We start from the raw sequence: 23650 nt of genomic DNA, 5'->3' as shown, positions 1-23650 counted from the left end.
GAGGTCCAGATGGAGTTCCTGATCCTGGTTTCAGACTGGTCCAGCTCAAACTGTTGCTTGGGGAATGACTCAGTGGATGGAAGATCTTGACATCTCTTTGTCCCTCCCCGATCCTTACTCTACCTTTTAAATAAATAAATAACAGTATTCTTTTTACAAATTTCACACAAAAAAGGCCTTAGAGAAATCACCAGGGACAAGAGGGGTATTACAAATGATAAAGGTGTCAATCACTAAAGAAGATATAGTAATTCTTACTATGTAGTCCTGTAACAACAGTGTCAAAATACATGAAGCAAGAGCTAATAATACATTTATGTTCATTAATATAGAAAGCTAAAGTCTGCTCTAATATTGCAAATGTATTTATTTTTGTATATTTTTACCTTTTGAAATGTAAAATATAAAAATGTCAGTGCTTTCTTTTAAAACTGAAAAAAACTTATATGCATAAAATAATCAAGGTTGACAAAGAAGTCTGAAAGCCCGCACAACAGCTCAACTGGCTAATCCTCCACCTTACAGCATGCCATATGGGCACTGGTTTATGTCCTGGCTGCTCCACTTCCCACTCAGCTCCCTGCTTATGGCCTATGAAAGCAGAGGAAGAGGAAAGCCTGCTTTTGATTTAGAAGGTCATCACAATAATTTAAAATTTATTTTTAATTGAAAAATAGTAAACATTTAGATTTAGGAGTACAATGTGGTTCTTTGATACACACATACATTTTGTAATGATTAAAACTGGGTAAGTGGCATATACACTACTTCAACCATTTATCATTTCTTTATGCTCACAACATTCAAAAAATCCTTTTACTAGTTATCTCGAAACGTATGTTATTAGTAACTAGAGTCGCCCCATGGTGCCAACAACATACTCCTTCTGTCCAAGTATAACACATTCTACTTGTTGATCAATGTCTCCCCTTTCTCCCTTAACATTCACCTACTTACTAAAGAATGCAATAGAGCTGTGGGCTCTCCTCCCCGCCCCCAAATTTACATGTAACATAAACATTCTCAATATAATTTCACAGGGTACAATTACAAATTGACATATAATCTCACAGGGTGTACACATGCTCTGTGCATATCTAGGACTCTGTCAGGATCGTTCACTGAAGGAAGGAACAGGACTAACTAACAAATAAACAACTAACTAACAAATAAACAAAACTAACTAACAAATAAACAAAAAAAAACTAGAATAGCTAGAGAACAGCAAGGAAAGCTCAGAAACAGGAAACGGGCGGTGAGGATGCACTTATAACTCACTGGGTGCGACACAAAGATTAGTTACTCCTCACTGGGGTATTGAAGATTTCTCTGCACATCCCTCCTAAAACTGTTCAACTAAACTGTTGACATATGTCTTGTTATAGAGTTAGACTACCCGAAAAACATCCAGGTTCTGTAAAATCATGCTTCAACGCTATTAACTGCTAAATACTAAAATTAAAATAGACATGAGCCAGCTGAATAGTAATCTATAGCCATTTTAAGGTGTACAGAACCCAGCTGTATATAAACTAATAATTGTAATGTCAATGTAGAAGTGATAGGATGTGGTTCAGAACTTGCACTCTTTTTTTCTCTCTCTCTCTCCCTCTCTTTTAACATGCTGGTTACACAATACCACGTCAACTAATTCCATTATGTTATAAATTGTTACTGATGTAATGCCGGGGCTTTTAATTGATTGGGATGATACTCTGTCGGCTGTACCTTCAGACCAGAGATGGTCTCCCCAAGAAACTGTTGAACTTATCTGGACAATAAGATGCTGGACTCTGTGCTTTGTAGATGCTTGCAAGGAAAGAATCTCAACTGAATTTGAACTGTGGTAATGCAACAAGGTGGAAGAATCCACCGTGAGGGGGGTTAGGGGAGGGGAGAGGGGAATTCCAGTGCCTATAAAACTGTGTCACATAATGCAATGTAATCAATAAAAAAAGAAAGAAAGAAAGAAGGAAAAAGAATCTGAATCACACACACAGTGTGAACAGTTGAACCGTACATACCTCACTTCCTCCGCTTCGTCAGAGTCTACCGAGATCACGACTGTTGGAAGGTCAAACAATTTCAGTGTTTCTGTCTCGGTGAGTATTATATCTACATTTTTCTCAAGGTCTTCTTTTGTTATAACCGTTTCATGCACTGCCCTCATAACTCGTAAATCTAAAAACGATTTAATTAAAATCATGTACTAACTGTTATTTTAAAATTTGCATTTTTCCAAGAAACCAAACTACTATGATGTATCACACATTGCAGGTGGCTTTATATGGTTAAGGAACAGATTACATCATGGATATGAAAGCCCATAATTGAAGTTTTTCCTGCATGTCTAGTCTACCACAGTCTCATAACTACCGCCAAATTTTCTAGAATATCCCCTTTATAACTCTTCCACACATTTACAGGGAGACTGAGGCAAATGACAGCATTACTCAGGGAGAATGTGAAGGCAAAGTTGAGAAGGTTTAAGAAAATAAGGTTGTTGGGACCAGCACAACGGTATCACAAACTAATCCTCTGTGCGTAGCACCAGCATCCTACATGAGTGTTGGTTTGTGTCCTAGCTACTCCACTTCCAACCCAGGCCTTTACTTATGGCCCAGGAAATCAGCAAAGCATGCCTGAAATGTTTGGGTCCCTGCTTCTGGAGGAAGCTCCTGGCTCCTGGCTTCATATTGGATCAGTTCTGGACATTGCAGTCATTTGGAGAATGTACCAGTGAGTAGAAGATCTCTGTCTCTCCCTCTCCCTCAGTAGAATCTGCCTTTCAAACAAAAATGAATAATTTTCTTAAAAGAAGAAAGAAAATCTTAAAGAATATAACATTTCTAGACATGAGGGGTCTGTCCTGTCTTAAGAAGGTCCATAGCCTGAGAACATTTCCTTAAAACCGAAAACAAAACCTACTAAGTTCCTAACCAATCACTATTTGTGAAGGCTAAATAAAATACTTAGCTATGAATGTGAATGTAATAATTAAACAAGATAAAACATGAACTGTTTAGATAAAATGTTAAATGACAGAATGGTACAGAAGAAAAATTCCATACTATGTTTGTAACACTATAAAATAACATACAGATAGACAAGACTGGGAAATGGAAAATTTTCAATTGTTAACTTATAGTCATAGGCGATTCTTTAAGAGTAATCATCAATTTTCATTATTTGGTCAAATAAGAGACAATTTTTTTTAAAGCAATGCAGGCTTGCTTCTTCCTTCTTTTTTTAAAGATTTATTTTATTTTTATTGGAAAGTCAGATATACAGAAAGGAGGATCTTCTATCTGATGAGTCACTTCCCAAGTGACAGCAATGGCTGGTGCTGCGCCGATCCAAAGCCAGGAGCCATGAGCTCTTCCAGGTCTCCCACTTGGGTGCAGGGTCGCAAAGCTTTGGGCCATTCTCGACTGCTTTCCCAGGCTACAAGCAGGGAGCTAGATGGGAAGCGGGGCTGCTGGGATTAGAACTGGGACCTATATGGGATGCCGGCATGTACAAGGCAAGGACTTGAGCCACTAGGCCATCACGCTGGGCCCAAGAGAAAGTTTTAATTTGTACAAGGAAATGTGGCTATGATAAACAGGACACTTAAAATTATCCACATGAACACAATGGGAGGCACATTTAGTCTGGATATTTTTATTATAATGAAAATGAGAATCAGATTATGTGAGAAGTCTAGCATCAAACAAGAATATTGGCAGTTCTGAGACAAAAAATTCATGATTCTGATATCTGAACTTTCTTCATTTATGATTTAGCTTTATGTACCTCAAAGTAACACAGTGACACAGATATGCTAATTATAAAAATAATTTTACTTTGGGCACAGCATATATGTAAAAGTTATCTATCAAGGTTGGGGAAAGCCACAGCAAAGTCAATCTTCTGCTCTTTCTTAAAATTTGTTTTATCTACTTGAAAGGCAGAATGACGGAGACAGAGGGAGAGATACTCTATCTTCTGATTCACTCTCCAAATGGCTGCAATACCTGCTTTCTGGGTCAGGCCGAAGCCAGGCGCCAGAAACTCCACCCTGGTCTCACATTTGGGTTGAAACGGGCCCGAGTACTTGAGCCATCATCTGCTGCCTTTCCAGAAGTCAGACCAGATGCAGATGAGCTGGGACCTGAACTGGCACCATGACAGATGTTGGAGTTCCAAGCAATGTGCCCTGACCCAATGTGCCCTAACACCAGACCCTAGTCATCCTTCTCAATGGTAGACAAAGCACTACATTAGCAAACAGGTCTTTGTCTGTATCTCTGTTTCCTGAATGCAATTTAAATTTGAGACATATTGCAAAACCATTTCAAACTACTTTGTAGCAGTACAATCTATTTCCCTGATTAGATTTCCTAGCAGTATGCAAGTTTTACTGCAGATCTTATCTATACCTCAGACTCCACCTAAAACAGAATCAGAAATACATCAATCTGCCCTGCCAGCCACGCTTTACTGACAGTGAAAGAGGAAATACAATTTTCTTCAGTCCCAGTGGTGCTTCTAGGAAGAGGGAGCTCCAACCCAGCCTGACATTCCTAGCTGCTCTACACATCCAACTCATCAAGTCCCTTGAAAGGGTAGAGAAAGGGAAACATTAGAGATGGTCTAGAATCTTTAATGACTGGGTGGGTGATTCTGTCATTTAGAGAGTTTAAACAGAAGATTTTCATTGCTAATATGATGTTTTGACCTCAGGCTATCATATCTAGTCATCATAGTTTTCAATTAATTCAGAACTGGATTTAGGAATGGGATGCTGTTGTATGGTTACTATCAGAGACCTAAATAGGCAGCCACCTAGGAAGACTTCCTCTTACACGTTACAGTGTGTTATGCTGCAGTACAATTGAGTTAAAAAGCAGTTTATTTTCATCCATACTCCAATGGATTTTATACAAACTGCATATCTTTATATATATAAGCATATACACAAATATGAGAGTGATTACATATACAGTATCTTCAAAGTGTTCATGAAAATGTATTCATACATGGATTTGGTATTTTTTGCACCAAGATAAATTTACTGCTTCATCATATTGTTGATGAGCTTTTTGAACTGACCTCATTCTTGATGAGTTTTTTAAAAGGCATCTACATATTACATATTCATTTATTTGCTGAGACCATTCAAAAACTATGTTCCAACTGAACAGCTGCTTGGTTCTTACTTTGCGGTTAAAACCAAAAGCTTCTCTAAGCATAATCCTCCTTGGGGTTACGCAGTCAAGCAAAGTCTTTCAAACTTTAGTATACATCAACATTGTTCATGTAGTTTATTAATGTAAACTTTTTTGACTTATATCTAGACTTTTAATTAACATTTAATAAAGTTATAATTATGGGATAGTTTTTGGTGTACCGAGGGCTTCAAGAAAATCAGAGTTTTTATATGCCTGCATTCATTGATAGCATTTAAACTCTGTATTTTATTTTAACTTTTTCCTTAGTTTTTAGCATCTTTCTGTCCCAGAACCCCTTCTAAGCTGCCACGTTACATCTAGTCATCATGTTAGACCGTGACAATTTCTCAAACTCTGCTAATTTTCTGGACTACTTGCCTAGGTATTTTGAGAGCCTTTTAGTTTGAGTTTGTCTGATGTTTGACAATGGTTTTAGCTTTCTAGGAGAAAGACTGCCGAGCTAACAAGCATTTATCATCACATCAAGTGTATGACCTTCACCACTCGGCTGAGGTAGCATCTGCAGGGTTCCTCTGCTTTTAAATTCCTCCTCTCTCCACTTTAACCGCTACACTCTCTAGAAGAAAGTCAAAATGAAAAGCTCTCACAGAAAGAGGTGTTAAGGTTCCCCTTCTAATGATGTTGACATTTCACCTTTTCTAGGATGTCATGTAAATGGAATCATAAAGTATACATTCTTTTCAAGTTGGCTTATTTGATTTAGCAATGAGTGTTCAAGTTTCATCCACGTTGTTACAAAGATACATAGCTCACTTATTTATCATTAATAAGATTCTATTATATAGCTGTGCAAATAATTTATCATTCATATCTTCACTTATAAAGTTATCTTCATTGCTTCTAGTTCCTGCATTTATGACTAAGCTGCTAGAAAACTTTAAGGGCACATTTTTGTGTGACCATGTTTTCAACTCATTTGCACAAATACCAATGAGTGTAACTGTTGAGATCATATGTAAGACTACATTCAATTTTATAAAAAATTGCCAAGTTATTTTCCAAGTTATTGTACCATTGTATATTGTCATAAGAAATGAACGATAACCCCAATTGCTTCATATTCTTACTAGTAATTTTTGTTATCAGTTTTCTGGATTCTAGTCATTATGTAGCAGTACCTCTTTGCTGGTGTATTTTGTGCTTCCAAAGGACAACCAATAGTGAGAAACTTTTCATATCATTATTTGCTATCTGCATATCATTTCTGGTGACATGCCAATTTCAATCTTTCATTCCCTTTTCCTTGCTATTAGTCTGTTGAATTTAAGGGTTAAGTCCATTATTCACAATTTGGAGAGTGAGTCATTGAGAACTCGCACTCTGACCCATAAACAAATAAAACAGACATTTTTTACAAATTCTAGCATTCTCTTATCATAAGTGATTTGCAAATATTTTCTTCCACTGTATCTTGTATTCTCATTCACATAACCCTGCTGTTTTTAGAAAAAAATTCTTAATTTTAATCAGGCCTAGTCTATCATTTTTTTTTCTTTCAGGATATTACTTAAAAACCTCATCAACAAAGTCAAAAATGCATATACTTTTGTTTTCAGAAGTGCTGTCATTTCACATATTACATTCAGTTCTGTTATCCATTTTAGGTAGGATGTAAAGTCCCTGTCTAGGCAAAATTTTTTTCACCATTTCCCATCACAGTTTGTTGAACTGAAATTTTTTTCCCCACTGAAGTGCCTTTGTGTATTTCATGAATTGGTTATATTACTGCATCTACTTTTAGTCTCTCTTTTCTGTTTTATTGCTCAATGTCTACTCTTTTACCAATACTAAATCACAGTAATGTTATACTTATTTCTGAAATGAGCTAATGCAAATCATCTTTTTCTTTTTTCAGAATTGCATTGGTTTTTCCAGATCCTTTGCTTTTCAGTAAATTTATAAAATTAGTTTGTTCGGGCCTGGTGGATAAAGTTCTCGCCTTGAACATGCCAGGATCCTATATGGGCACTGGTTCTAATCCTAGCAGCCCCACTTCCCACCCAGCTCCCTGCTTGTGGCCTGGGAAAGCAATCGAAGATGGCCCAAAGCCTTGGGATCCTGCACCCATGTGGGAGATCCATGTGGGAGCCAGAACATGAACTGGTATCCATATGGGATCCTAGCACTTAGCAAAGTGAGAATTTAGCCACTGAGCCATTGTTCTGGGCCCATATATAAATTTTCATATAAAATCACTTTCATTATGCCTGTGTGATATTTTATATCCTTTTAACATATTTATATTTAAGTATTTTGAAAAAATGTTTTAAAAGAGCATGTATTTCATATGAATGCACAGTCTTACTATAAACTGACTATATTATGTGTATTTATGGGATAAAATGTGATGTTATAATTTATGAGTATAATGTAGAACAATCAGGCTACTTAGCACTTTCATAACCTTCAATGCTTAATATTTCTATGACGAAAATATTTGAAAGCTACTCTCTTAGCTATCATTCTATGATTAACCACATTCACACTATGCAACAGGTATCAAAAATATTCTCCCTAAGATTTTTGTAACTCTTGAATATTATCTGCAGCCCTTTCTTCCCAACCTCAACCTTCTGCACTACCATTCTTTTCTTTGACACCTGAAGTAAGAATACGCAGGACTTGTATTTCTGTGCCTGTCTTCATTTTATAGAATTCTCCAGTTTTATCCATTTCATCACAAACAACTTAATGTCCTTTTCAGGGAATGAATAGTATTTTATTATGCAAATATCACAAGTTCTTTATCCACCCATATGCTTATGGACACTTAAGCTATTCTACAGTTTAGGATGATACTATGATACTCATAGTCTGTTTTGCACTGTTATAACAAAACACCTGAGCCTAGGAAATTTACAAGGTAAAGGAGTGTATCAAGTTCTTCTCTAGACATGTGATGCGCTATGCCACCTCAGGACCATTACAGTATAAACGCTGCTATCAGATGAGGCTCCTAAACTCTGTGCCTTCAGAAAAACCAACTAAAAAAACCCCTTTCTTTTTAAAGTAGCATGCTTCAGATAATTTATTATGATAATAAAAGTTAGCACAGAGAGCTTCCTCTTAACCTTCTCATTCAGATTTCATTCACGCTGCAGACTCTCTGGAAGTCGGACTTATTCCCAAGAGTCACAGTTTTCAAAGAGATCTTCTCATTTGTGCATAGTTGCTAGTGAACATTTTTGTGAGGAAGAGTGCAACATGAGACATTCTATTCTTTTACCTTTTGACTTCTCATTTAATAAGAACTTCCATAGAATGCTGAATACAAATGATGAGAAAGAATACTTTCTCCTTTGCTTTGAATCTTACAGAAAGCATTCATCATTTTGCTATTGAACAAAAAATTAGCTGAAAACTATTCCCATTCACCTATTTAACTACAAAAAAAAATTCTTTTTATCTGGTAGAGTTAATCTGTGAAAATATCTGGCCCTGTTTTATCTTTTTTGGGGGGTTCTGTTTTGCAAAGTTTTAAGCTACTATTCAACTTCTTAAAATAGAGCAATCAGATTATCTATTTCTTCTGAGATGAATATTGATAGTTTGTGCCTCTCAAGGAATTGGTCTATCTCATGTGTGTTAAAAAATTAGTTGATATAGAATGGTTCACATTTTTCCTAATAAACCCTTTTTATCCATAGTAGTTATGACATCTCTTTCATTTTTTCCATTCCAGGTTGTTTTTTCTTTCTTCCTTCTTTCCTTTCTTTTTTCCTCTCATTTTTTTCTTGGTTAGCCTATGTGAAATTTACCATCATTTGAGCTTTTAAATGAATCAGCTTTTAGTTTTACAAACTATATCACTAATTTCATTGATTTCTTCTCTATGATTCAATTATAATTATATAATGATTCATCTTCATACATATTATACATTATATGTTCATATATACTATTATTTGGTTTCATATATATATACACGCCTAAACACATAGCCTGATGTAATTTTATGAATTTTTTAGTACATTTTCATTTTAATTGAACCTGACAAATGAGTTCACTGTGCTACAACACTAGCCCAACATTTAATAATTTAGTTGCACTTTTTTGTTGCTTACATGATTTCTAGTGAGAAGTTGATTATATCATTGTTCTTCTATAGCTAAGGTGTATTTTTCATCTGGATTCCTTTGATATTCTGTCTTCATCTATAGTTTAAACACAACATGTCAATTTTTATATTTTTGTTTTATTTTAATGTTATCTTGTTTGGTATTGTCTCAGCTTCATCAATCTATGGTTTGATGTCTAGTTAATTTTAGAATTTTTTTTTAAAATGTTACCACAAATATTTTTATGCACTCTCAATATTCCAGTTATGCATGTTATATTTTTTGATGTTATCTCATAGATATTAAATGACTGTGCTTGCCTGGCATGGTAGTCTAGCCGTTAAAGTCCTTGCCTTGAATGCATCGGGATCCCATTTGGATGGTGATTCTAATCTTGGCAGCCCCACTTCCCAACCAGCTCCCTGCTTGTGACCTGGGAAAGCAGCCGAGGACTACCCAAAGCCGTGGGACCTTGCACTGGCGAGGGAGACCTAGAAGAGGCTCTTGGATATGGATCAGCTCAGTTCTGGCCATTGGGGCTGCTGGAGGAGTGAAAATTCAGACAGAAGATCTTTCTCTCAGTCTATCTTCCTCTATGTATATCTGACTTCTCAATAAAAAAAATAAAATAAATATTTTAAAAAATAAATGACTGGGTTTTTTTAGTGTTATTTTTTTCATTCTTTTATTTTTAAGTTTGGAAAGTTTTTTTTTTTGATTGATTTTCGACTGCTTCTTTTCTCACTAGATCTGCAGATTAACCTATTAAAGATTCATTCGTGTTGTGCTTTGTTATCTAGTATTTCTACATAAGATGTTGTCTTAACACCAAAAGAAGAGTTCAAACTAGCCAGCACTCTTCTCATATTATGTCTGTCTTCACCAATCCCGCATTACACAGGAAAAAACACACTTACTGCAAATACATACCTATTTCTACTAGTGCTTTTGATTATTATTCTTTCTTCATCTTTGGTGTGTTAACTTTCACAGACTTTTGTATTACCCCATGTTTTACCCTCTGTCTGGATTAGACTTAACCTGTTTTTCTCTCTCAAAAGTCAGTAATGTTAATTATTAAGTCTTTTTGTATCAAAGAATTTGATCACTTTTTACTAAGCATGCCTATCATATTCTGTATAAATATTATTATGGCATTAATAGTAAAATTTTCAGAATTATTTGCTTAGTTTGAAATTGAGTCCTAACACAGTACCAGTAATTTATCAGGATGATAGTTCAAAAGAACCATCATGGAAAATCTCTTGTTAAAAACTAGAAATGCTCATGTAGCCATACCATAATTCAGTATTTGGAAATCACTGTCATATTTTTTTTTACCAAAATAATTACAATAATTAAGTAACTAATTTACTGTTAGTGAAACCAGCAAGTGCATTTTCCTTACCTGTAAAACTAGCCAGTCTTTCTCGTTTGAAGGACGGTTCTTCTATGTCTTCAGCTATTGACTCTGTTGTTGACACACTTGACTTAGAAATTGTACTGCTTCCTAAAATTGATCTTTAACAATGAATAATATCATTATTTCCTCATTTAAATGTCTTTATGAGCAACTAAAATAAATTAGAACATGCTATCATATGGACTAATCAAATTACTATAATCATAAATAAGGTAACACAGATAAAAATACATGTTTTAAACAATGGGTTGATTTTTTTAGTATTCTTTAAATAAAAAGTTAAAATAGACTTTAGAGTAAGATATGTCGAGCCTAAAATAATTTTGTCTGAAGTCCATAAAGACATTTCATATATATTTAAGATAGTAACCCAAATTTTAGGATAGAAAGCAAGATAGCAAAAGAGGGTGAGGACATATGAACGGACAGAGAAGGGTTAGCCAAGCAGAAGCAGAGAAGGCACAATCCCAGGTAAGGGGTCTGCAATGGAGAGACACTGGGGAAGTCCATGGACATAGGGAAGCAGTAGAGACAGCGGAGTGATGCTGCAGTGAGCACAGCTCTGCTGGTGGGCAGGCGGGAAGGGGACATCACCAGAAACGCAGGAGATCAAGCCATAGAGCTGTGAGTCTGCTAATTTTTTAATCCCACTGGGAGCAGAAGCAGAGTGGTGGATCCCTGTTGGATGGGTGTGAGAACAGGATAAATTTCAAGGCCCAGAGCAGGACAAATGCTACACTGGCTGCTATTTTGAATTCTTGGGCAAAGCCTTTGAGGGAACAGCAAGCTGTTCATGCCCTAAGCCAGGGGAGAACTCACTCCCAGCTAAACACATTGCACTGATCCTACCAAACAAAAAATAATACCAACATGTTGTCCCATGAGTCCCATCCAAAACAGGTCCAGGTTGCCATACCATCTAATTGCCAGCAGATTCTGGCAGCAAGAAGTCAGAAAAAAAAAAATTATGATGGGCCCTGCTAAAAGCCCTGAGCTCTAGTTTAAAGTCACAGGTTGTGTCTTCCTATCCCAGCTACTGTTGGACCGAGACTGGGAGAAAGGCTGAGCAGACAATGGTGCAGCCACAACATGAGATCACAGTAGGTGAAAATAGTAACCAGGGAGTCCAGGCTCCAGAGGTTGGGGCAGAAGTGTAGCATGTAAGCCCAGGACTGAAATTTGCTGGCATCAATGATGCAAGTGAGGCAAAAAGAAAACCAGGCACTGAATGGGATTAGTTAAAGTCACCCTGTAGAGCTATGGATGACACAGCTTAGAAACCAGCCAAAGGAGAAAAATCTGCCAATCTGAGTTGCAATGGCCAATGGCAAAAGAAGAGGTGCAACCAAAATAAATGGGGTTACCAATGTGTTCCCTCGCAAAGAAACAAAAAACTATTTCAAACTCAGAATTAATTGAAGACGACATGGAGGAAGTGCCGGATACAATTTTTAAAAAATGGCTACAAATCTTTTTCTTTAATTTAAAAATGAAAAAAATAATGCTTAACAAGCTTCTTAAAGATGAGAAGCACACACAGGAGTTCAAGGAATTTCAGGAATACTTTATGCAGAAAATAGCAGCATTGAAATAAAGTCAAACTGAATTATTAAAAACAAAGAATACAATACATTAAATTAAAAATTCAATGGCGGGCATGGGGTGATGGGGTGATAGCCTAGTGGCAAAAAGTCCTCGCCTTGCATGCGCCCAGATCCCATACAGGTTCCCGGCAGCCCTGCTTCCCATCCAGCTCTCTGCTTGTGGCCTAGGAAAGCAATCAAGGACAGCCCAAAGCTTTGGAACCCTGCACCTGCATGAGAGACCTGGAAGAGGTTCCAGTTTCGAGTTTCCTGGCTTCAGATCAGCTCAGCTCTGGCCATTGCTGCCACTTGGGGAGTGAATAATCAGATAGAAGATCTTCCTCTCTGTTTCACCTCTGCTCTGCGTATCTGACTTTGAAATAAAAATAAACAAATCTCTAAAAAAAATTTAATGGAAACCCTCAATAACAGAATGAGTGAGGGGGAAGAATTTCAGATCTAGAAGATTCCACATGTGAAAATGCTGAAACAGGAATCTGGAAGAGGAACTGTGTAAAGCTAAGAAAATGATACAATAATTAAGTGATACCATCAAAAAGTCAAACATATGGAGTATGAGTATTCCTGAAGTCACAGGAAAAGCTGGATTGAAAGATGTATTTAATGAAATAATAAATGAAAACTTCCCCAACATGGAGAAAGAAAAAGAAAACCAAACACAGGAAGGGCAGAGAAACCTGAATAAATTCAACAGGAAGCAATCCTCACCATGATACATCATAATCAAGCTTTCAAGAAACTATACTTAAATATGCATGGGAAAAAAGTCAATTAACTTATAAAGGTAACCTAATCAGATTTTCAGCTGACCTCTCAGAGGAAACTCTACAGGCTAGATGAGACTGGAGTGACATATTACAAGTCCTAAAAGACTTGGGTCAATCCAGAACAACACAAACTGCACACTTGTCTCTGTATTTGAAAATGAAATCAAATATTTCCAAAGTAAATAAAACTAAAAGACTTCACCTCTACCAAACCTGCTCTACCAATGATGCTTAAATATGTGCTACAATCAGAGAAAAAGGATTAGCACCTACCAAATCCAAAGACAAACATGGAGAACATCTTAATAAAACTACAAAAGCAGCCTAACTCAAACAGTGGGCAACCCAATGCTAAAATGACAGGAACAAATCACTACTCATCAAAGTAACACTGATTTTAAAAAGCTTAAAAGCATCAATCAAAAGATATAGATTAGTGAATCAAAAACAGGACTTATCTGTTTACAGGAAACACATCTCACCAACAAAGATGCACAGAAACTGAAAATGAAACTATGGAAAAGGGATATTCCAGGCTAATGGATGGGAAAATGAGCCAGTGTAGCCATTCAAATGTCAGATAACATAGACTTTCACATGAAAAATTTAAAAAGATGAAGAAGGACACCCATAAAGCCTGAGGGATCAAATCAGCAAGAAGAAGCCTCAACAATAAATGTAGGCACACCAAATGCCAGGAACTTAGCAACATAACGAAAATATTAATGGATTTTAAGGGAGAAATGGACTCTAATACAAAAATAGTAGAAGACCTTAATGCTCCACTAACTTCAACAGTCACATCAATGAGATAGAAACTCAGCAAAGAAATAACAGCAATCACCCAGACAACAGAAGAAATGCACTTAATTGATATCCACAGAATCTTTCATCCTACAGATTCAGAACATACTAATTTTTTCATCACTAGGATACTTCTCATATTAAAGGCCACAAAACAAGCCTCAACAATTTTTTAAAAATCAAAATCATACCATGAATCTTCTCAGACTATCATGGAGTTAAACTAAGACCAGTAAGTCAAAATAACCCAGAAGATATGCAAATACTTAGCAACTGAGCAACATGCTGCTTAATGAACAATGGCTATAAAAGAAATCAGAGTAAATTTCAAAAATTGCTTGAAACAAATGAAGGCATCAACACAACATATCAAAGCTGTGGGACAGGGTAGAGAGGGCAAAGAGGAAAGTCCATTGCTGTCAGTGCCTACATCAAGAAACTAGAAAGGCACTTCACCAAACATCTGAAGGAGCAAGAAAAACAACAGCAAAAGATCCCAAGAGCAATAGAAAAAAAAATGATCAAAGAGAGGAAATAAACTGAATAAAGATCAAAAGAGCTCCCAGCACAACGGCTTAATGGCTAAATCCTCACATTGCAAGCATCAGGATCCCATATATGGGTGCCAGTTCATGTCCAGGCTGCTCCACTTCCCATCCAGCTCCCTGTCTATGGTCTGGGAAGGCAGTGGAGGATGGTCCAAAACCTTGGGACCCTGCACCCATGTAAGGAGACCTGAAAGAAGTTCCTAGATCCTAGCTTCAGATCAGCTCAGCTCCAGCTGTTGCAGCCATTCAGGAAGTGAATCATCAGATGGAACAACTTCTTTGCCTCTCCTCTTCAAAAATCTGATCTGCTTTTCCAACAACAATAAATAAATCTTTTAAAATGAATAAAAGATCAAAAGAACAATATATAAGTAAAAGAGCTAGTTGGAAAAAATCAACAAAATAGATTCCCCACTAACCCAACTAATCAAAAAAAAAAAATTGAATCAGGAGGTAATTAAAATATAAATAGAAGTATAAACAGGAAGGAGAATTAATCAATACTTAAATTCTTCCCAACAAAGAAAATCCCAGGATTGGATGGCTTCACTGCTGAATTCTGTCAAATGTTTCAGAATAACTCACATCAATCCTCCACAAGCTATTCAAAATAAAAAGGAGGGCCTGGCATGATAGCCTAGTGGCTAAAGTCCTTGCCTTGCACGTGCAGGGATACCATATGGGTGCCAGTTCTAATCCTGGCAGCCCCACTTGCCATCCAGCTCCCTGCTTATGGCCTGGGAAAGCAGCTGATCATGGCCCAGGGCCTTGGGACCCTGCCCTTGCATGGGAGACCCAGAAGAGATTCCAGGCTCCTGGCTATGGATTGGCTCAGCTCCAGCCATTGGGGCCACCTGGGGAGTGAATCATCAGACAGAAGATCTTCCTCTCTGACTCTCTTCCTCTCTGTATATCTGACTTCCAATGAAATGAAATGAAATCTTCGAAAAAATTGAAAAATAGAAAGGGAAGCAATTCTTCCAAAGTCTTTCTATGAAGCCAACATCACCTTAATATTAAAGCAAGAGAGAGACATAGAAAGAGAACTACAAACCGATATTTCTGATGAACACAAATGCAAAAATCTCCCCCCACCTCCTGCCAAAAAAATACTAGCCAGCAGAACCCAACAATACATCAGACACATCACTCACCCAAAACAGATGGTATTTATCTAACATGCAGGGCTGTTTTACATCAACAAGCTGAAGAATGTAAACCATAGGTTTATCTCAATATATACATAGAAGGTATTTGATAAAATCCAACATCACTTCATACTAAAACCCCTTAGCAAGATGGGTATAGCAGGAACATTCTACAACAAAATCAAAGTAATATACAAAAAACTCAATGCCAGTGTTACATGTTGATTGGTGAAAGACTGGAAGATTTTCCACTAAGATCTGGAACTAGACAAGGATGTCTACTTTCACCACTGCTATTCAACATAGTACTGGAATTCCTTGATCAAACTATTAGTCAAGAAAAAGAAATTAAAGGAAATCAACCTGGAAAAGAGGAAGGAAAATTGTCCCTGTTCGTAAATGAGATGATTCAATACAAAGGAGAACCAAAAGACTCAATTAGGAGACTATTGGAACTCATAAAAAATTTGGCAGGGGAGCAGATACAAAATTAACGAACATAAATCAATGGTGTTAGGATACACTAACTCCATGGCTGAGAAAAAACTTGCATGTACAGTTAGTTCCCTTTAAAATAGCAGGCAAGAATTTAAAATACCTTGAATACAACTTATCAAAGATGTGGAAGACCTATATGATGAAAATTTAAAAACCTTTTTATAAAGGAATAGAAGACATTAAAAGATGGGAAAATTTACCATGTTCCTAGTTCATCAGAATCAACATAATCAAAATGTCTATATTACCAAGAGTCACATACAGATTCAATGTGATCACAATAAAAATCCCAACAACATCCTTCTCAGAAAAAAAGGTGACATAAAAGTTCATCTGGATATACAAGTGATCATAAATAGCCAAAGCTATCCTGAAGAATAAAAATCAAGCTGGAGGAATCACAATTTCAAGCCTCAAGACATACTACAGAGCAATGGCCATCGAAACAGTCTGGTACTGGTACAGACACAGAGAAGAAGATCAATGGAACAGAACAAAAATCCCAGAAGTGAGCCTACATGTGCACAGCCAACTAATGTTCCACTAGAGAACTAAAAATAATGCAAGGAAAAAGCCCGGTCCCTTCAAAAAATGCTTTTGGGACAACCAGACAGCAGCCTGCAGAAGTAAGAAACAATATACCCCCACTGTCATCTTATACAAAAATCACTCGAAATGGATCAAGGACCTAAATCTCAAAACCATCAAACTATTAGAGGAAAACATAGGAAACACTCTGCAAAATATAGGCATTATTAAAGACTTCTTAGAAAAGTCACCAAAAGCACAGGTAGTCAGAGCCAAAATAAACAAATGGGAGTACACCAATCTAAGAAGTTCCTGCACTGCAAACAAAATGATCAATGAAATAAAGCAGCAGCAAAAAAAAAAAAAAAAAGGTACAAAATCTTTACATTCTAGACAGCAGATAAGGGATAATATCTAGGATTTACAAACAGCTTCAGAAACTCAACAACAGAAAAACAAACAAACCTGGTTTTTTTTTTTTCTTGAAAAAAAATGGGCAGAGGAAATGAGCAGGCATTTTTTTTTAAAAAAAAGAATAAATTCAAATGGGTAGTACACATATGAAAAATGCTCAGGTTCCTTAGCTATCAGGGAAATACAAATAGAACCCACATTGATGTTCCACCCAACTCAAGCGAGACTGGCCTACATCTGGAGGTCTACTACCAACACCTGCTCTCACAGATGTGGAGGAAAAGTACCCTACTCCACTGTTTGTGACAGTGTAGGCTAATGTAGCAACAACGGAAATCAGTATGGAGAGTGCTAAATCAACCGAAATTGATTTACCATGTGATCCAGCTATCCAACTCCTGGGAATATATCCAAAGGAAATGAAATTTGCATTTAGGAAAGTGACCTGCAACCCTATCTTTACAGCAGCACAATCCACAATACAAATACATGGAAACAATCCACACTTTATTGAAAGAGGAATGGATAAAGAAATAGTGGTACATTCACTCTATCTAATATTAGTCAGCCATTAGAAATGAAATTTTAAAATGAAGTTCTATCATTTTCAACAAAATGGTCTGAACTGGAGATCATTATGCTCAGTGAAATAAGCCAACACCAAAACCCCACCCTCCTCCAAAAAAACCCAAATAACATGTTCTCTCTGATATAAGGAAAACTTCATGCAAAATATAAAACAAATGGATTCAAAGGTGAACAAACATATATACAACATTTATTCTCATAGATGAACTGCATAATAGAAACTAGCATACTGGAAAGTGAAAATACATTGCAGTATGCATCTCTACTCCCAAATAAAAAGGAGGACTCTGAATGAAATGTTAAATATATCTTGACAATATGATACTAGATTTTCCACCATTGTCTATACTTACAATGCCATGATACACTTAAATAGCAGAATGTTGGACCTGTGGCTGTTGCTTGTAAAAAAGAGGAAAATGATGGTGGTGGGGGAGGGTAGGAGAAAATGGGGAGGAAGTGGAGCTGAAGGGGAAACTCCACAAAATTATATTATAGAAAATAATAACAAAAAATACAAAAAACCATAACAAACTGAAAATACAAAACACAAGTTAGCCTACCTATGCAGATACTTCATCTGCAATATAATTCTTCCCTTAACATTTTATTTATCTATTTATGTTTAGTTCCTCAGTGTTTTAGAGCTATTACTTTTGGACCTCCACTCAGAATCCTCTTTCTTTCATTTTTTTTCCGACTGATTTTGCTCATTTTTCAAATCCATATTAAAAATGTACTTTGTTCAATTTTGTAAAGGTTCTCTGAATATTTAATTTTAAAAAATCAGTAGAAGAATTCAAAAAGAATGTCTTTAAATTTACAAACTTAATATTACCCTACAAAACTGTATACATTTTCTCTATTCATACTCTGTACTGCCCATTAAAAGGGTGGCCAAGTAGAGGTCAAGTATACTGAAATATTCTTTGTGTGACAGAACACTTCAGTGTATTGCATACAACTTGAATGCAGGCATTAGAGCAAACTATAACCATCCAGTATTAAAAAAAAAAAAAACTTGAAACTCTAAAAGTACAAAGATTTGCGTGGACTTAAATAGTAAAGGGTATTTCCTTACAACAACAACAACAACAATGAAAAATACGGAGCACAGATGAAGCTGAAGAAAACACCTAATGGGAATTTGCAATGAATTCTGCATATGAAATGTTAGTCTCATCTTTTGGTTCCTTGGGAAATGCTAGTGTATATACTAACTTAAGCTATCTTAAACGTTAGTGTATAAACTAAGATTACTCTGAGAGTAGAGGAGCTCTTAAACGTGTAGAGCTCTGCATCTAATTGAAGCATGAGATGAACCTAAAAATGGCACCTTTGGAAAACAAAAATTGTCAAGGCTGGAGACAAATGATATCTAAGTCACACATATACAACTTAAACAAAAGATGATGTGCATATTAAATTCGCATATTAAAACTACAGAACTATATTCTTTACCTTGTAAACTGTCCTAGCATACTAGGATTTAAGGTATTCTGATAAAGGCTGTATGAAGCTATAAAGTCTGATCCAACTGATCCTTCTTGTGATGTTAATAGTTTACTTGGCTTTGCTGCACCAGAATGTGGATCTGGATGATAAAGAGGCCGGGGAGTAACATCAACTCCATTTACATCAAAAACCTGTAAGAGAAAATTATTGAAAATGAAATAGCCACAAATGATGAGATTTCTAAACAACACATCCTGAAAACTAGAAATTACTAGGGAAAAATAAGTATAATCCTCCAATACTAGGACAAATATGTAAAACAATAACATAAGCATTTTGTAGCAGAAAGAGACAAGTGGAGACGGTAACTAGCTGGAGGAGAGACAGAAATCTCCTATTTACTGATTGATTGTCTAAAAGGCTGCAATGGCCTGGGCTAGTCCAGGACAAAATTAGAAGCTTGAAGTTCCATTCAGGTTTTCTCACATGGGCAGCAGAGGCCCAAGTACCACTGGCCTTCCCTTCTTGCTTTCCTACATGCATTAACAGGGTGTTGGACAGCCAGTTCTGAAAACTGTGCTCCGATACGCGATGTCAGTTTATACGCAGCAAACTTAGCTCACTGTCCCAAAATGGCAGTCCCTCATTTCTTCACTAGACATATATTTATCATTCCTGATTTTTCCCCCAGAAAAAAAAGAGGGTATTTAAAGAGTCTGTGGGAAATATTAAATGTTTTTTAACTCCATTATTTTTTATTAATTTTCAAAGTACTTTCTTTTTTTTAAGATTTATTTTATTTTTATTGGAAAGTCGGATATACAGAGAGGAAGATCTTCCGTCCAATGATTCACTCCCCAAGTGAGCACAACGGCCGATGCTATGCAGATCCTAAGCCAGGAGCCTCTTCCGGTCTCCCACTTGGGTGCAGGGTCCCAAAGCTTTGGGCCATCCTCGACTGCTTTCCCAGGCCACAAGCAGGGAGCTGGAAGGGAAGTGGAGCTGATGGGATTAGAGCCGGCGCCCATATGGGATCCCGGGCGTGCAAGGTGAGGATGTTAACCACTGCGCCATCACGCTGGGCCCTCAAAGTACTTTCATACCAGAAATACAATGAAGCCTTGTATAACACTATATATACATTCTGAGAAATGCATTATTAGGTGACTTTACCATTTTTTAAATATCATAGTGTATACTTAAACCTATATATGTCAATAACTTGATATAGCCTTTTAACGCAATGAAGAGACACATAAAGCATGAGATGTGTTAGGCTGCTGTTGGCATAATATAAAATTAGCACATTCTAAAATAATGATGAGAAAATACAGATTAGCAAATACATAAGTCTGCAAAAATTGTCATTATTAAGTTTTATGTAATGTGTATAATTATTGTATAGTGGCACAGATTTGTTTGCACTGGAGTCGCCACAAACAGGTAAAGCTTTTCACTAAGATATTACAATGGCCACGATATCATTAGGTAACAGGAATAACCCAGAGCCATTATAATCTTAGGAATGTGCCATAAACACTGCCTACCTTTGGTTTAAAATCGTTATGTAGCATATAACTGTATTAAGTTCAGGGAAGAAGGATCAAGGGACAACTCCTACAGATGAGTTATGTTTTGATGTTCTCACTGTTTCATGTATAAGCTTTCTTAAATACTCACCACTTTACATTTAATGTTTTATTAAGAAATACTTTCCAAGTTGTCATTTTCATTTGGCTCTGTTCATTCTTAATCCTGTAGATTAGTAAACTTAACAGCATAATTGTGATGCTTAATGACAGCTGCAGCACTAAAAGGAGCTGCTGAAGTTCTGATGCTCTTCTGTTTCTGAATTTAGTTGCTGGGCACATTTATGGGTTCAGTGTGAAATTCACTATGATGTTAGTGTACATATGTACTTTTCTGTGTATATCTTTTGCTCTGATAATAGAAAACTTTAAAAAGTAAGCTGCTGGGCCTAGCATGGTAGCCTAGCTGTTAAAGTTCTTGCCTTGCACACACACAGGGGTCCCATATGGCCTCCGGTTCTAATCCCGGCAGCCCTGCTTCCCATCCAGCTCCCTGCTTCAGGCCTAGGAAAGCAGTAGAGGATGTCCCAAAAAAGCCTTGAGACCTTGCATCCATGTGAGAGACCTGGATGAGGCTCTGGGTTCCCGTCTTTAGATTAGCGCAGCTCCAGCCATTGCGGCCATCAGATGGAAGATCTTCCTCTCTGTCTCTCTTCCTCTCTGTATATCTGACTTTTCAATAATAAATAAATAAATCTTAAAAAAAAAAAAGAAGTGGGACGTCCAGGACACAAATTGGCACCCATATGGGATGCCACAGGCAGAGGATTAGCATCATTCTGGCCCCAAAGATAAGTTTTTGAATAAGATAAAGAACAAACTCTTAGAGTATTGATCTTATGGTATATCCATATAGTGCTGAGAAGAGTGGATAGTAATATTGTGTTAGCCTTAATTAATACCATAAATTACTAGAGTTAAGTTCATAAGATTTTTCCTCATTATATTTCAATATTTTTGTCGGTAACAAGTTGTATGTGGTAAAAAAAAAAAATCAGCTTTTCATTATTAGAAGTCAGTGCTTAATTCAAAGCAGCACTTTTTTATTTTAAGGTTCCAATTAGGTTGTTCATGGAATCATTTTCAAATACACTCAGAACTCCAAGGAATATTACCTGTATTGTCTTTGTGGTGGGAATATTCATTTTTTCTACAGCCTTTGCATCAGATTGAGTAAGCGTGGTTTTTGACATGCCCATTTTGCTTTGATTTGCACCAGCATATCCTTTTGCTGGAACTCCTTTTCCTGCACCAATAAAGCTAATAGACTTTTTTGCTTGTGAATCATTGCTCCTAGAAAAGGAAAATGAAATACAGAGAAAGCAAGATTGAAAAGTCCAGTACAAATAAAAAAGAATACTTTCATTTAAAAACCAGAACAATATCTAAACACAGAACCTGAAATATAGCTATTTGAGGGATGAGGTGGTGTAATGTGTAAGGCCACAGCCTGTAATGCCAAACATTCATATATGTGCACCTGTTTCCGGCTCCCAGTCAACAGCCCGGAAAAGGCAGCAGAGGATTGTCCAAATGTTTGGGCCTTTTCAACCCCATGGCAGACTTGGAGAAACTTCGGACTCCTGGCTTCAGCCTGGCCCAGCCCTAGAGATTCTAGGCATCTGGGTAGTGAACCAGTCGATGCATCTCTCTGTGTGTTCCTCCTCTCTGTGTGTAACTCTGTGGGCCGCAGCTTCCACTGGTAATCATGTGATTCAGGCCTGGGTGTTGGTCAGGTTGAGAAAAGCAGTTCCACCCATCAGCAAGTGTGTTTAAGTAAAGTTCTAAAGAGTTTACATGCATTATGTCATTTCTGCCTTTGTAAACTCTAATAGGTTGTTAAATAAGAGACCTAAAGGGAAACATTTTAACAGTTAATATTTGATTCAGGTAGTCAGATTCAAAGAACACCCCAACTTAACTAGATCTTAGCTTTCTTCTGTAAAATGAAGAAATACAGTATCCAACTCATAGGTTATATAAGTTAATTTATTCATAAGGTTAGGAATACGAAATCAAAATATTTGTATGTAAGAGAAAACTACTTTAAAAATACTTATTTGAAAGAATTACACATGGTCCAGCAATGATAGTTCAGTGGCTAAATCCTTACCTTGCATGTGCTGGATTCCCAAATGGATGTGGGGCCATGTCCGGCTGCTCCACTTCCCACCCAGTTCCCTGCTGTGGCCTGTGAAACCTGTAGAGATGCGATCCTGCACTCACATGGGAGGCCTGGAAGAACCTCCTTGCTCCTGGTTTTGGATCAGCTCAGTTCCAGCTGTTGCGGCTGCTTGGGGAGTGAACCAGTAAAAATCTTTCTTTATCTTTCTGTATCTCCTCAGCTCTGTAAATCTGCCTTTCCAATGAAAATAAATAGATCTTTTAAAAAAATTATACAGAGAAGAAGAGTCAGTTTTTCCATCACTGGTTCAGTTCCCAGATGGCTACAAGGGAAAGGCTAAAGCCAGGAGCCAGGAGCTTCTTCCAGGTCTCGTACACAAATGGCATGTGTCCTAGTATCTGGCATTTGACGGTTTTCCCAGGGCACTAGCAGCTGCATAGGAAATGGATCAGCCAGGACATGAATTTGCACCTGAGTAGGATGCCAGCCATCACAGTCAGCAGCTTTACCATAACGCCATCCAAGAGTGAGGGAAAATTACTATCAGGTTTACTCTGTAAGTCTCTTCAGACAAGAACAATCTAGCACCTATTCATTGTAATGTTTTATACTGTGGATTTCTATAAGATGACGAAGATACACTCTTAGATCACAAAAAGGAAATATGTTCCAAAATAAGACCTTTTTAACAATATTTTCAGTTTGAAATCACTAAAGCTGAGATAAAAATTTAAAAAAATATTTTAAAATTAAAATATTTGTGTTCTATTTTTTGTCTCTTGTAGTTACTTGGTATTTTTTTTTGTTGTTGCTAACTGCACCATAAGATATAAACATGTTTTCAGCAAGAAGTTTGTTTTATTCACT

At 36.7% G+C, this 23650-nt stretch overlaps 1 protein-coding gene across 1 annotated transcript in view; it reads right to left on the bottom strand.

Moving 5' to 3' along the window:
* Positions 1 to 22809, bottom strand: part of DNAI4 (dynein axonemal intermediate chain 4) — a 53443-nt gene extending 30634 nt beyond the window's left edge. Inside the window, exons 1-5 of the mRNA XM_040978596.1 lie at positions 22772 to 22809; positions 21774 to 22017; positions 19076 to 19260; positions 10701 to 10813; positions 2025 to 2181 (exon numbers count right to left, since the gene is read on the bottom strand). Of these exons, the coding sequence (XP_040834530.1) occupies positions 2025 to 2181; positions 10701 to 10813; positions 19076 to 19260; positions 21774 to 22017; positions 22772 to 22809 (737 nt within the window). The remainder of the gene's footprint in view (positions 1 to 2024; positions 2182 to 10700; positions 10814 to 19075; positions 19261 to 21773; positions 22018 to 22771) is intronic.
* Positions 22810 to 23650: the final 841 nt, after the last annotated feature.

Source organism: Ochotona curzoniae, unplaced genomic scaffold (assembly GCF_017591425.1).
Source record: "Ochotona curzoniae isolate NIBS_2020 unplaced genomic scaffold, NIBS_Ocur_1.0 contig_291, whole genome shotgun sequence".
In the NCBI taxonomy this organism is placed as follows: domain Eukaryota; kingdom Metazoa; phylum Chordata; class Mammalia; order Lagomorpha; family Ochotonidae; genus Ochotona; species Ochotona curzoniae.
This window is presented reverse-complemented; position numbering and strand designations above follow the sequence as displayed.